Consider the following 12,500-nt stretch of genomic DNA (forward strand, 5'->3'; position numbering starts at 1 on the left):
AGCTGCAGGGCAGAAGCAGGACCTCGCCACCACTCCTGGAACGGCAGCACCTCCAGGGAACCACATCTGGAGGGAGAGAACAAAGGGCGTCCCATGCAGCCGAGAGGTAGTAAGCCAGCCGCGCAAGGGACTTTCCCCTCCGGGAGAAACCTCGAGACTGCAGACGTAGGGCATCTGGTGCCCGTCCCTTCCCCAACACGTATGGTGGCTGTTGTTGCGGTTCCACATTCTCTAAGGGCAGCAGCAGAAGGATGTACGGTGGCTGTTCCTTCCTCAGTATGTACGGTGGCCGTTACTGCAGAGCTGCTCTCAAAGGAGGAAGAGGCAGATGAGGGATGTACGGTGGCCGTTCCCTCCCCGACACGTACAGTGGCCGTTGTCGTGGCTCTGCCTGCCCAACGGGAAGTAGCTGAGGGGCGTACGGTGGCCGCTCCCTCCCCAGTACGTACGGTGGCTGTTCCCTCCCCGACACGTACGGTGGCCATTGTCGTGGTTCCACTCCTCGTGCCTTTGCATGTCGGTGTGTGCTCAATAGCTAGCACACCGAGGCGGTCTCCAGATGTGGCTGTAGCTGAGGGGTGTATGGTGGCTGCTCCCTCCCCTGTACATACAATGGCCATTATCGCGGAGCTACAGGGGGAAGCAACTGAGGAGCATACTATGGCCGCTCCCTCCCTGGTACGTACAGTGGCCGTTACCACGGTGTTGCTTGGGACTGTATCTGGAGCAGTCCCACCCCGATCCTAGTGAGGGCTGCTCCGTCCGTGGGGTCGTGTCTCATTCCTGTGACGTCGCTGTTGGGTAGGTTGAGGGGAAGAGGGACTCAAGGTAGGGGCGTCCCGGTGCCCGTCTTGCTCTGGGCCAGTCCCACACTCATCTGGCCCGCCGTGGTGTCCTCCCGGGGTGGGGGTAGGGCTGCGGCTCCGTAGAGGGGTGGGGGGTAGCGGGGTGGGGGGTCCGGCGACGGAGGCGCGTATTTTAATTATTTTTATTATTGTTATTATTTTTACTATTATTGCCATAACTATGATGACACCTGTAAAGCAGGATGGTAACAGTTTTGTCAGGTCATCATATACCGATGAAAGATATTCGGCCAATGTTTATGTCCAGTCATTTGTCTGTTTGTCCACTAACTTCTCCTAGGTTATTTGGTGGATGTCAGTGAAACGTCACACGTGTATATTGGTGGGTTGTTGGCATGTCGTGCACTACGTTATTTTTCCCAAACAGCTTTGTGATCCCACAAAGGACTACAGTGGGTTGTATTACCACGGTGAAGTGCTATAGGAAAGGTCCAGTGGTAATGTTAAGAACGGTCTGTGGTCGGTTTTGTGGTTAATATTTCTGTGCTCTGTAACATAGGCACGCTTGGGTCTACAGTTTTTTATATGTAATGTTAGGAACACTGCACATCTATGTTGTTGTTATTATTATAATTATAATTATTGATGCATTCTATGTATATTCACAAGTGAATGGGTGGACAACAGGCCTGATGGCCCCGGGATTAGGTGAGGGGTAGTGTGGTGTCGGAGTGGGGGAAGAGTGGGATCTATGGTGGCTGGGAGAGTGGGGGGTGCAACTTTGGTAGCGGTGGGGGTAAGTGACGAGTTGTCGACAGTGGGAGAGGGACAGTGTGGTTAACAGATACGCACATAAGGACAATCATATGTATTATTATACAGATTTATAGTGGATTAGTAGTAGGAGTAGCAGCAACAGTATTGTGAGGGAAAATATCGTCAGTAGAAAAGAGGGGTTAGTAGTGGCAGTGCCAATTATGATAGCAAGATTCAGCACTTGTGCTAACGTTGTTTGTGTGGGAGTGATGATGTGACGAATAATGTAATACAGTACGGGTTATAGGACCCCACGACTAGAAACCCCCTAAGGAATGTGACGGCTGACAGTAAGAGGATACCGGGAACTTAGAGTAATAGAAGAGGCAGAGACTGAAGGAAAATAATTCACCTATGAGGTGAAGCAACGGTTAAGGCCTGGATAACGAGGTGGAGGAGAATAGCACAGCTGTATCTTGGTCGTCTCATAATATTTTGTGTTGTTTGCTTCTAATTTCATCTGTTATAGTTAACTGTTGGTGAATACTCTCCATTGCCCATCACAGTGTGGTTTATTCTTCCACATAAAATAGTTTTGACATGTATAACCATCCACACAGCTACTGTGTGAATCAGTATTAAATTCACAGTCATCCTATATTATAGCTATAGACAATCCAGGAATAACATATTCACAAAAAATATCACTGCAGTGATAATGACCAGTCACAACTTATATACAACTGGCTCGGTGCTTTATTTGTATGTTGAGGATCCGAAACAGATGGGTCGTGTCTGGACCAGCTTCACAGGACTCCATGCTTACATAGTAGTCTATGTTATAATATATGCTATGTGTGTTACGAATGCATAATGTTTTGCAGGTGAATAGCGTGGAAATGTTTCGGATCCAGTTTCATCACGTTTCTCACCATTCGCCTCGTAGCTCAGTATGAAACTACCACTCACGGTTGTCCGTTCGCCTGCCCTCTCTCTGACCCTGACTTCCACTTCCTTCCACCGAGGGGGATACAGAAACTTTGGTGCGTGGGTGTACACTCACGCATACTAATTTCTGCTCAGGGGTTACCCCTTCCTTCCCCCCTCTATCCTGGACAGAGGGAAGGGGGGAATCGCGAACAAGCCTACCCCGCCTTCAGCCCCCAACTCCCCCACCCTCCACCTCCAACTGGCAGTTACTGATTAGACGCAAATTTTCTCATGTCCTGTAAACATGACTAAACTTTCGTCGTACATGCTTTCAACGGCCAAGATTTGGACTGTATCAAAAAATAAATTATTACTGTATTGAATTGCATTCTCGAATTGAAAATATTTATCATCATTGTAATCCAGTGTCGTCCGCTGCGCAATTCTGGGTTCCAGTGCTACCTTTTCACTTCCCCCGGCTCTCTCTCTCTCTCTTTCTCCCTCTCTCTGAAATTACTTTTCCCATTCACTCTTTAAATTTATACAACTTTCATTCTCTTGTCTGCTTCTCTCCCTCTCTTCCCCCTCTCTCTCGCTCTTTGTCTTAAGTCTTCCCCGCCTCTCACCCCTACCCACCCCAACATTAGGCCCGATAAGTAGTCAGTTATACAGTAACAGTGCATCGTATGCAGGCAACATTTATCAAACACATTTAGGTCAGATGTATGGAAAGTTAATTTTTTATCATTGTATTTCTCATATGCCAAGTTCAAACGGAGAACAGACCAATATTTGTAAATGTTATCAGAGTGCCCGTTCCACTTCACATAGCTGGGTAGTTGGGCATATAAATTGCGCGCGCGCACACACACACACACACACACACACACACACACACACACACACACACACACACACACACACACACACACACACACACGATCTAGACTTAACTTTTGCATTGACAGCGTGGCGACTACAAATAGTCATTCTAACAAATGACGGTCAATTCCGAGGTTTCGGTGTTCATGCAACCTTTGGCCGAAGCCGTGCTGGGAGCAGCATTTCAAAGGCCTGCACCAGTAACATTTGGATCACTTGATGGGTAGGAGTGTTGGGACTTACAGTTCCGTGTTGTAAGTTCAGCGTTCTAGTTTCCACTTTTTTTTTACAGAGTATGATTTACGTCATTCATATATACTGTATATACAGTACGTCTAATCAGTAACTGGCAGTTGGAGGTGGAGGGTGGGGGAGTTGGGGGCTGAAGGTGGGGTAGACTTGTTCGCGATTCCCCCCTTCCCTCTCTCCAAGGTAGAAGGGGGAAAGGAAGGGGTAACCCCTGAGCAGAAATTAGTACGCGTGAGTGTACAGAATTGTATTGTAATTATTACATATCGTTTGTAGTTACATAATTGTAGCAACATAATTGTAGCAACTGAAACATAATTGCAGTAATCCAATCGTTTGTAGTTACATAATTGTAGCAACTGAAACATAATTGCAGTAATGCAATCGTTTGTAGTTACATAATTGTAGCAACTGTAACATAATTGCAGTAATGCAATCGTTTGTCGTTACGTATTTGTAGTAATTGCAGTAATACTGTAGTAACTGCAGTCCTGACATTGCTAATCCAGTCATGCTTCGGTCAATGATAGCGATGATGTGCTTTGTCACTGGCTCGTGGAGAACAATAAATTGCTTTTTCTTTCACTTATAGAAGGAGTTTATGCTGTATTGTGGCATTTGCATTAACAGCTACACCTATTATCGTTTGTTTGTTATGCAGTCTTACTGTATTTTTGCATATTTTTCTATAGTTTGTTTTTCTTCGTTTGTCCATGCTTTTTCGGTGGTGTCCAAGGTTGTATAATTGCTGGCTGATTCCCTTGGGACCCTTTTTTAAGGCTTAGTTTATATTGCATATATATTATTGAAAATATTATATAGCCCCATGGTTTGTTATTTTATATTAAAAATTATATATATACATATTATACAATATTAACTATATACACTCACTTGTTCACTTGTACCTATCGTGGGCATTATATGTGTCAGCATTGTGTGGAAATCTTTGTCTTCACGATTGTGTGGAAGATGTTCATTCTTGCTAACATCACTTGTGTTGGCCATTTTTTTTCTTGTAATTTAATTTGTCTGGTTCCACTAGGTACCTTTAATTGGTAAATGTTTATTACAGTTCTGTTAATTGCTCACTGAATAACTGTGATAGTATGTTTTATTAATTACTGTACTTTGTAAACGTAATAATGTCTAGTTGTATGTATGAAACACATGTTAGGTATAAATGGTAACACTCAATGGCAGTTAATGAATGCTATAATAAATTAATGAATATATACGGTGTAGAATATTTTATTGTTGGTGCAAGTAATTTGTGACTGAATTATGCAGATAACTGAAGTAGGTATGTGTACGTAAGTTGTAACTATACAGCAAGTTTTATATATGTTTGTGCAGGTTTTGTCTACCACTGTGTTTATCATTGTGTATTGTATAAATGAAGTAACTATGTAACTCACTAAATTTTACTGTGGTGGAAATGGTGTGAGCGGTGGTGTCAGACACAAGTTGATTGGCGTGTTGTGGGGTGTTCTCAGCTAAACGCAAGCACAGCGACTGCTCACTCTGGAGGCTGTGGTGAGTAACGATGAGTAACTTGAGTGAAGATGGATAAGTAAGATGAGTGGTCAATGTGGGCTCTGGTATTTGCTGCCGTTGTCTTGACCTCTGAGCTCCTAGTCAACATGGTGGTGGGGATGGGGGTGGGGGGCAGTTGTCGAGAGGATGGTAGGGTCAGGTGGATATAAGTTGTGAGTTAAGAGGTATTGTTTGTTTTCTGTCATGATAATGTAGAATCAAATGTGGAACTGAAGCTGATATTGGTTACAGTCTCACCTGCTTTTGTAGAAATTCACTGTAGAACTGAAGCTGATCCTGGTTAGAGTCTCCCCTGCTTTAGTAGAAATTCACTGTAGATTTGAAGACGAGGTTCGTACTTCTGCTGCCACCATATCTTGTAGAACTTCATAGACTCTTGTATTGAGTTTTGTAGATCAGTTTATCCATATATTGGACGAGCAGTAGTTATACGTGAGTAGATTTGTAAGTAGATAAGCATAATTCCCTTTGTCATGCAATGACAGGAGAGGTAAAGATGCGTATGGAACTATTTATAATTTTATTGTTTTGAAAAGATTAACTAAAGTCTCTCACATATGAGTGAAGTATAGAGTCCCACTGTTACCTCCCAGACTGTCTCTCTCCCTCTCTCTACAACCCAGCTAGCCCCCTTCTGCCTGTCTCATTCTTCCTTCCTTGTCTACGAGGACTTGTGTCACGTGTACTGGACACAGGTTCGAATGTTCGAGAAGCCCGTGTGTGTCTGTGTGTATGTAGCGTTTCCGGTGACACAGTGCACATCTGGCATTCCGTACAGAAATGCAAACACATTTCCTTTCCCACTGAAATCGCAAACACATTTCCTTTCCCACTGAAATCGCAAACACATTTCCTTTCCCACCTAGCTTGACTACCTTTAAGACCACATTTGTGTTTGTATCTATTATGATTTCTATTATTAAAATGTGGAGTCCTGACACATATACGAGGTCTGATCGAGAAGAATCCGACCATTTTATTTTTTTTCTCTTATGAACCAGTACCAGCAAGGGGATGCGAGTCAGTAGGACATGACCTTGAATCGTTGTGCTCATGTTCGAATACGTTCAGCGCTGCTGCCCGGCCCAACCGCAGCCAAGAAGCATGTGTTTGAGGACGTAACTTTCTTGTTCATAGAATATTTTTGTGCCGTGATAACCGTAGGAAACAAGCAAGGTTATTACATAAAATTATACCAAAAGATAGGTGACACAATCTGAAACCATCAAGAAGATCCAGCAGGCTTCTGGCGATGAATGAAGGTGAAGGAAGGCAAAGCTTATGCTATTTTTTTTTTTTTTTCAACCACCGGGGTGTTGTTCATTATGAGTATACTCCAGAAGGCATCGCAAGAGGCAAGAGTTATGGGAGGCGAAGGACTGGCAGTTCCACCATGTCATGATTTCTGCCCACTCATCCCATTTCATCCAGGATGTTTTGGCCAAAAACATGATCACACAGGCCCTGCGGGCTCCATACTCTCTTCACATGGCTCTGGCTGACCTTTGGCTGTTTCCTAAACTGAATATGATGCTGAAGGGTTTGAGATTGGTGGAGATATGAGATAAAAACAAATGGAACAAAGTTCTTTTTGGCAACCCCCAAAACTAACCATAAAAAAAGTTTCCATCAAATGAAGGATCACTGGGATAAGAGTCTTGAGTCGCATGAGACATTTTGAAGCACAATAAGCTTTTTTTTATTTTTTTATTTTATTTTTTTTACCAGCTAAAACTTCAATACTTTTTGATCAGACTTCATAATACGAAGTCTGATCAAAAATCGTTTGTCAGTCATTAGATTGGTATATTATACCGTTCTAACGACTGACAAACAATTCTTTACTTCATTAGAGGAGTACAGTTCTAAGAAGTTCTTAGCTCTAACTAATATTTCTCCTCTATTCCAGCATTTTTTTCAATGCAGTTATTATTTTTCAGCTTCCCCCAAAAGACAACTATGTCCTAAGCTGTGCACCCTGGAGTACGACCCTGTGTGTGGCAGCAACGGTGTGACCTACAGTAACGCCTGCAACCTGCGTGGTGCTCAGTGCAAAGACCCATCCATCACACTCGCCCACTGCGGGGCCTGTGGATGTAAGGACATTTTCTTACATTTTTGGACGTATTATTGTTGACTCAGGGAATCTAAAAACGCCTTCTAATATCGTCTTGTACATTACTGATGAAAAATAAGTTGATATTAGAAAGTTGTACATAGTATATACAAGTGCTTGTGGGCACTTTGGGCCCCTCATACTTGCTCCTGCTGAGGGTTCTCACGCTCATGTGTTGTTCTAATGCATCGTTGTCACTATCGGCCATCAAGGCAACATCGAAGGTCCCATGATGGTCCGTTTATGTGCTGTTCTAGTCTAATGTTGTCACTTGGATTTTTTTGCAGCTAACCAACTGATCGTGTTATTTGCAGGATTGGGAGTGGAACTCAAGTTGTCCGAACGCAAGTCCGAAACACACACACAGACACATGGCTACTGCTAGGCCTACAGTATATTTTAGTCCCACCTATGGGCAAAAAATTCTACAGAGATCCCATGCCAGGTGCCGGGAAAGGTGTTTTTTGGGTCAAAATGTGATCACTCATTAAATATGGTTAAAGTTTTTCAATCATGATGGGACCAAGTTTTTTCACATCTGCGAGTTTTTTGCGATTTTTGTGCCAATTTTGGTGTGATTTGAATGTGTAGTTTCGGCTGCCCAAAATAAACACACACACACACACACACGCACACAGCTGCTGCTATAGTATATTAGAAGGAATATTAAGATTTAATTTGCATATATATATATATATATATATATATATATATATATATATATATATATATATATATATATATATATATATACACAGACACACATATATATATCGATCTATATATGTATATATATTTATCTCTATCTATATCTATCTATCTATCTATCTATCTATTTTTTTATGCGAGGAAGAAGGAACCAAAGGCCATGAGCCCGCAATAAGAGTTCCATCCAAGAGAATAACAAAATACAAGAGAGAGCCAAATTCAAGATCCATTCATTTCGAAATGCCTGGACACACTGCGTTTGAAAGACTGGAGATCATAGGCAGCAGGAAATACAGACAGAGGGAGACAGTTCCAGAGTTGACCTGTTGCATCAATGAAGGACTGGGAGTAACGGTTAACTCTTGCATTAGAGAGCTGCACAGAAAATGGATGAGAGTTTGCTGCTTCGGGTGCTACGCGCCCGTCGTCGAGGTGGAGGAATACATGCAGACAGTTCAGAGGAGCAGTGACCATTAAAGTAGCGATAGAAAAGAGATAAAGATGCAACAGTGCGGCAAAGAGACAGAGGTTGAAGGGAGTCAGTAAGAGAAGGAGAGTTAATGAGACAAAAAGCCTTTGACTCCACCCTTTTGAGAAGAGCTGTATGTGGGGAGCTTCCCCACACATAAGAGTTGTACTCCACACAGGGGCGGATAAAACCCCTGTATAGAGTCAACAGTTGTGCAGGTGTAAAGAAAGAACGGAATCGGCTTAACACACCCAATCTCTTGAAAGCAGATTTTACAAGAGATGTAATATGATCCTTCCAAGATAAGTCCCGAGTAAATGAAACCCCAAGCATGTTCAAGGATGATGTAGGATTAAGCTGAATATTATTAAACATTAGTGGGTATACCTGTGGAAGATTTTGATGGGTTGATAGGTGTAAGAACTGAGTCTTGGATGCATGGGATCTTGAATTTGGCTCTCTATTGTATTTTGTTTTTCTCTTGGAGGGAACTGTTACGCGGGCTCATGGCCTTTGGTTCCTTCTTCATCGCATTAAAAAAAAAAAATTAAAGACATGATTATTTTTACCCCAGACAGAAATGCGAGCCAAGTCAGACATTAGATGTGGCATAGGCTCATCCCTTGTATGTAGAAGTAACTGCTGAGATTGGCGTTGCAGGAACCGAATGGAAAGGTGAAGGGTGGAGTCATCAGCGTATGAGTGGATAGGGTTAGATGTGCAGCTTAGAAGGTCATTGATGAATAAAAAGAAGAGAGTTGGTGATAGGACAGAGCCCTGAGGAACAGCACTGTTGATAGATCTAGAAGAACAATGGCCGTCTACAACAGCAGCTATAGAACGACCAGAAAGGAAGCTAGCGATGAAGGCACAGATAGAAGGATAGAAACCGTAAGAGGGCAGTTTGGAATTTAAAGATTTATGCCAGACTCGATCGAAAGCTTTTGAGATGTCAAGTGCAATGGCAAAGCTTTTGCCAAAGTCCCGAAAGGAGGATGACCAGGAGTCTGAAAGGTAGGTGAGAAGATCGCCAGTGGAGCATCCCTGACGGAATCCGTACTGATGATCAGAAAGAAGGTTGTGATAGGAAAGATGCCTTAACCATTAAAACACGGATCGTTGCGTTTGCGACGCTCGGCGAAAAGGACATAACAGCGGAGCATCGCATTTGCGATTCTAGTAAATTTTGAATAACCGCGGGCAAGCAGGCTCCAGCTGGTATTGTCTATCAGTACCACCACCCTTTAGCTACAATTAGCATACTTTACCTTTGTACTACTGACCTCCGTTGTTGCCGAGTATCGCCTTTTTCCCCCTCCCCCCCCCCACCACGGCCTGGCTGTGATACATGGCAGCGCTCTGACTGCTCAGAACTGTAAATCTGCACTCTCCTCTCACAAGCAGTTTATGCTAATAGGAAATGCTTGTTTCCCCAGTTGTAACACTAGCTTTTTTTCCCACGGTTTGCCCCTGTTTAGCGTCAGTGTACCGCAGGCTTTCAAAGTGACATTATGGCTAGTTCTAGCTCTTCCGAGTCAGTGCAAGCTGCCGACAGAAACGAGAATAAAGTGACGGGCGTAAGGCAGAATAAAAAGCGCGCCGCAGTGATCTTTTGGGAAGTAATATGATTGAAAATAATGTATTATACATGTTTTTAGCTGTGAAAATGGAAATGTTTGTTGAGTGACGGGAAGACCGCGCTGCATGTCGGCCGTACGCTACGTTGATTTTAGCCTTATTTTCAGTGCTTATTGTACAAATACGGATTCCAAACTACCTTTACGTTGTAGTATAAAGTTTACTGTGACAGAATGAGGCTGTGGTAGAGGGGAAACCGGGTTGCTGGAGGTGTGAAAGTGAAGATTTGGTTACCCAACTTTGCAAGTCTCCACAAGTCCTTGGGTAGTCCACGAAGGCTCAACACCTGTCTCTGGAGAAAGCTGAATGTAAGTACTATCTGGCATACCAAGTATAATGTTCTAGGGTTAATCTCTGATTTTTGGCTAATATTTTCCTACAGGTACTCAGACCGCGATACAACCCCGCCACTCGGGGGAGGTCGACTGTTCACGGCCACATTTAAAGGGTTAAAATTATTCTATTGAGAATTGACTCGAAAATTTTTGAAATACAGGATGTTAAAGCAATTGGACTATAGTTGGAGGGTTGGGAGTGGTCACCCTTCTTTGGGACTGGCTGAATGAGAGGAAACTTCCAGCAAGAAGGAAAGGTGCAAGTTGACAAAGGCGAAAGAGTTTGCCTAGGTAGGGTGTAAGCACAGAAGCACAGTTCTTGAGTACAACAGGAGGGACTCCATCAGGCCCATATGCCTTGTTAGTATTGAAGGAAGTGATGGCAGAAAATTCATCAGCTGAAGAAATTTTAATGTCAGCCATGACGAAGTCAGAGGCACGAAGTGATAGAGGAACAGCACCGGAATCGTCTAAGGTGGAATTGGAGGAGAAAGTCTGTGCGAAGAGATCTGCTTTATTAGTAGATGTAGCTACAGAACCATCAGAGTAGAAAAGAGGGAAGGATGATGAGCTAAAGTTGTTAGAAAGGTTTTTGGCAAGGTGCCAGAAGGAGCGGGAAGAATTCGAGTTGGAGAATTGAGTGCATTTAGTACGGATGAAATTATTTTTAGCAGGGTGAAGAACAGACTTAGCACGATTCCGAGCAGAAACATAAAGATGATGTGATTCAGGGGTGGGTTGGCTCCGGTACCTTTTGTCGGCCCTCTCCTTGTTGCGGACAGCATTAGAACAAGCATGATTAAACCAAGGCTTTCTTGCGTTAGTCAAAGGATATGAGAAAGGAATGTATGCTTCCATGCTCGAGAGAATAACCTCCATAATGCGCAAGGCATACTCAGATGGCTCCCGGCCATGGAAGCAATAATCATTCCAGGGAAAATCAAAGAAGTACCGCCTGAGGGCCTCCCAGTCTGTGGCTCCAAAATGCCACAGGCGACGTTTCCCTGGAGGGTCCACAGGCAGTACCGGAGTGATAGGATAGGTTAAGGTGATAAGGTTGTGATCGGAGGAGCCCAATGGAGAGAAAAGATTAACAGAGTAAGAAGAAGGATTAGTTGTAAGGAAGAGGTCAAGTATGTTGGAGCTCTCTCCAAGGCAATCAGGGATATGGGTAGGGTGGTGTACAAGCTGCTCTAGGTCATTAAGGGTAGAAAAGATGTAGGCTTGTTCACCAGGTGGATCAGTGAAAGGAGAGGAGAGCCAAAGGGTGTGGTAGACATTGAAATCTTCTATAATGGAGATTTCAGAGAAAGGAGAAAAGGATAGAATGTGTTTCATCATAGAAGTAAGGTAGTCGCAGAATTTTTGATAGTCAGTAGAATTAGGGGATAAGTAAACAGCACAGATATATTTAGTCAGAGAATGACAGGAAAGCCGAAGCCAGAACGTAGAGAATTCAGAAGAATCGAGTTCAGGAACATGGGAGCAAGATAAGTCGTTGCGTATATATACACAACATCCACCTTTGGCTTTGAAATGAATATAGAGAAAGTAGGAGGATACAGAAAAGGGTTTGCTGTCAGTTGCCTCAGACAGCTGAGTCTCAGTTGGAAAAAGAAAGTGAGGTTCAGAGGAGGAGAGGTTGTGGTCAACAGAGTGATAGTTAGAGGAAAGGCCGTGATTGTTGCAGAAATGAAGAAGAGAGTCAGACAGTGGTTCCAGGCACCTCGAGTCGTCACCGGGAAAGGGGTGGAAGGTGGGGGCATTTATGATCCCCCCCCTGGGGACTCCGAGGCTGGGTGATAAGGCGCCATGATTTTTTTTTAAATTTTGGAAAAGGAAGTGTAGTGTGTACTGTGCATGTAGTTTGGTGTAGATAGTTAGAGAAATTTGTGTTGGAGAGTATGCTGTCCTACTTTCTGTGTAAGTGAGACACTGAAAAAGTTCAGCAAATGAGGATGGTCAGGAACTAGTCCTGAGGGCTGATGAAACGGGAGCTGCAGCACTCCCTGTCATCAGCTTTCCATCCACCTCGTGAGTACTGCCCTGCTCGA

The 12,500-nt window shown here is 43.6% G+C and overlaps 2 protein-coding genes across 2 annotated transcripts in view; both read left to right on the forward strand.

The window, feature by feature from the left end:
• Positions 1-12,500, forward strand: part of LOC145403013 (uncharacterized) — a 763,478-nt gene that overhangs the window by 480,102 nt on the left and 270,876 nt on the right. The gene's annotated exons all lie outside the window — the stretch shown is intronic.
• The window catches only part of LOC145403067 (thrombin inhibitor rhodniin-like), an 18,024-nt gene continuing 11,735 nt past the window's right edge, over positions 6,212-12,500 (forward strand). Inside the window, exons 1-3 of the mRNA XM_080274905.1 lie at positions 6,212-6,298; positions 6,612-6,720; positions 7,121-7,276. Coding sequence (XP_080131031.1) covers positions 6,212-6,298; positions 6,612-6,720; positions 7,121-7,276 — 352 coding nt within the window. The remainder of the gene's footprint in view (positions 6,299-6,611; positions 6,721-7,120; positions 7,277-12,500) is intronic.

The sequence above is a fragment of the Coenobita brevimanus genome, chromosome 60 (assembly GCF_032717465.1).
Source record: "Coenobita brevimanus isolate Jiangsu-jjx chromosome 60, ASM3271746v2, whole genome shotgun sequence".
In the NCBI taxonomy this organism is placed as follows: Eukaryota; Metazoa; Arthropoda; class Malacostraca; order Decapoda; family Coenobitidae; genus Coenobita; species Coenobita brevimanus.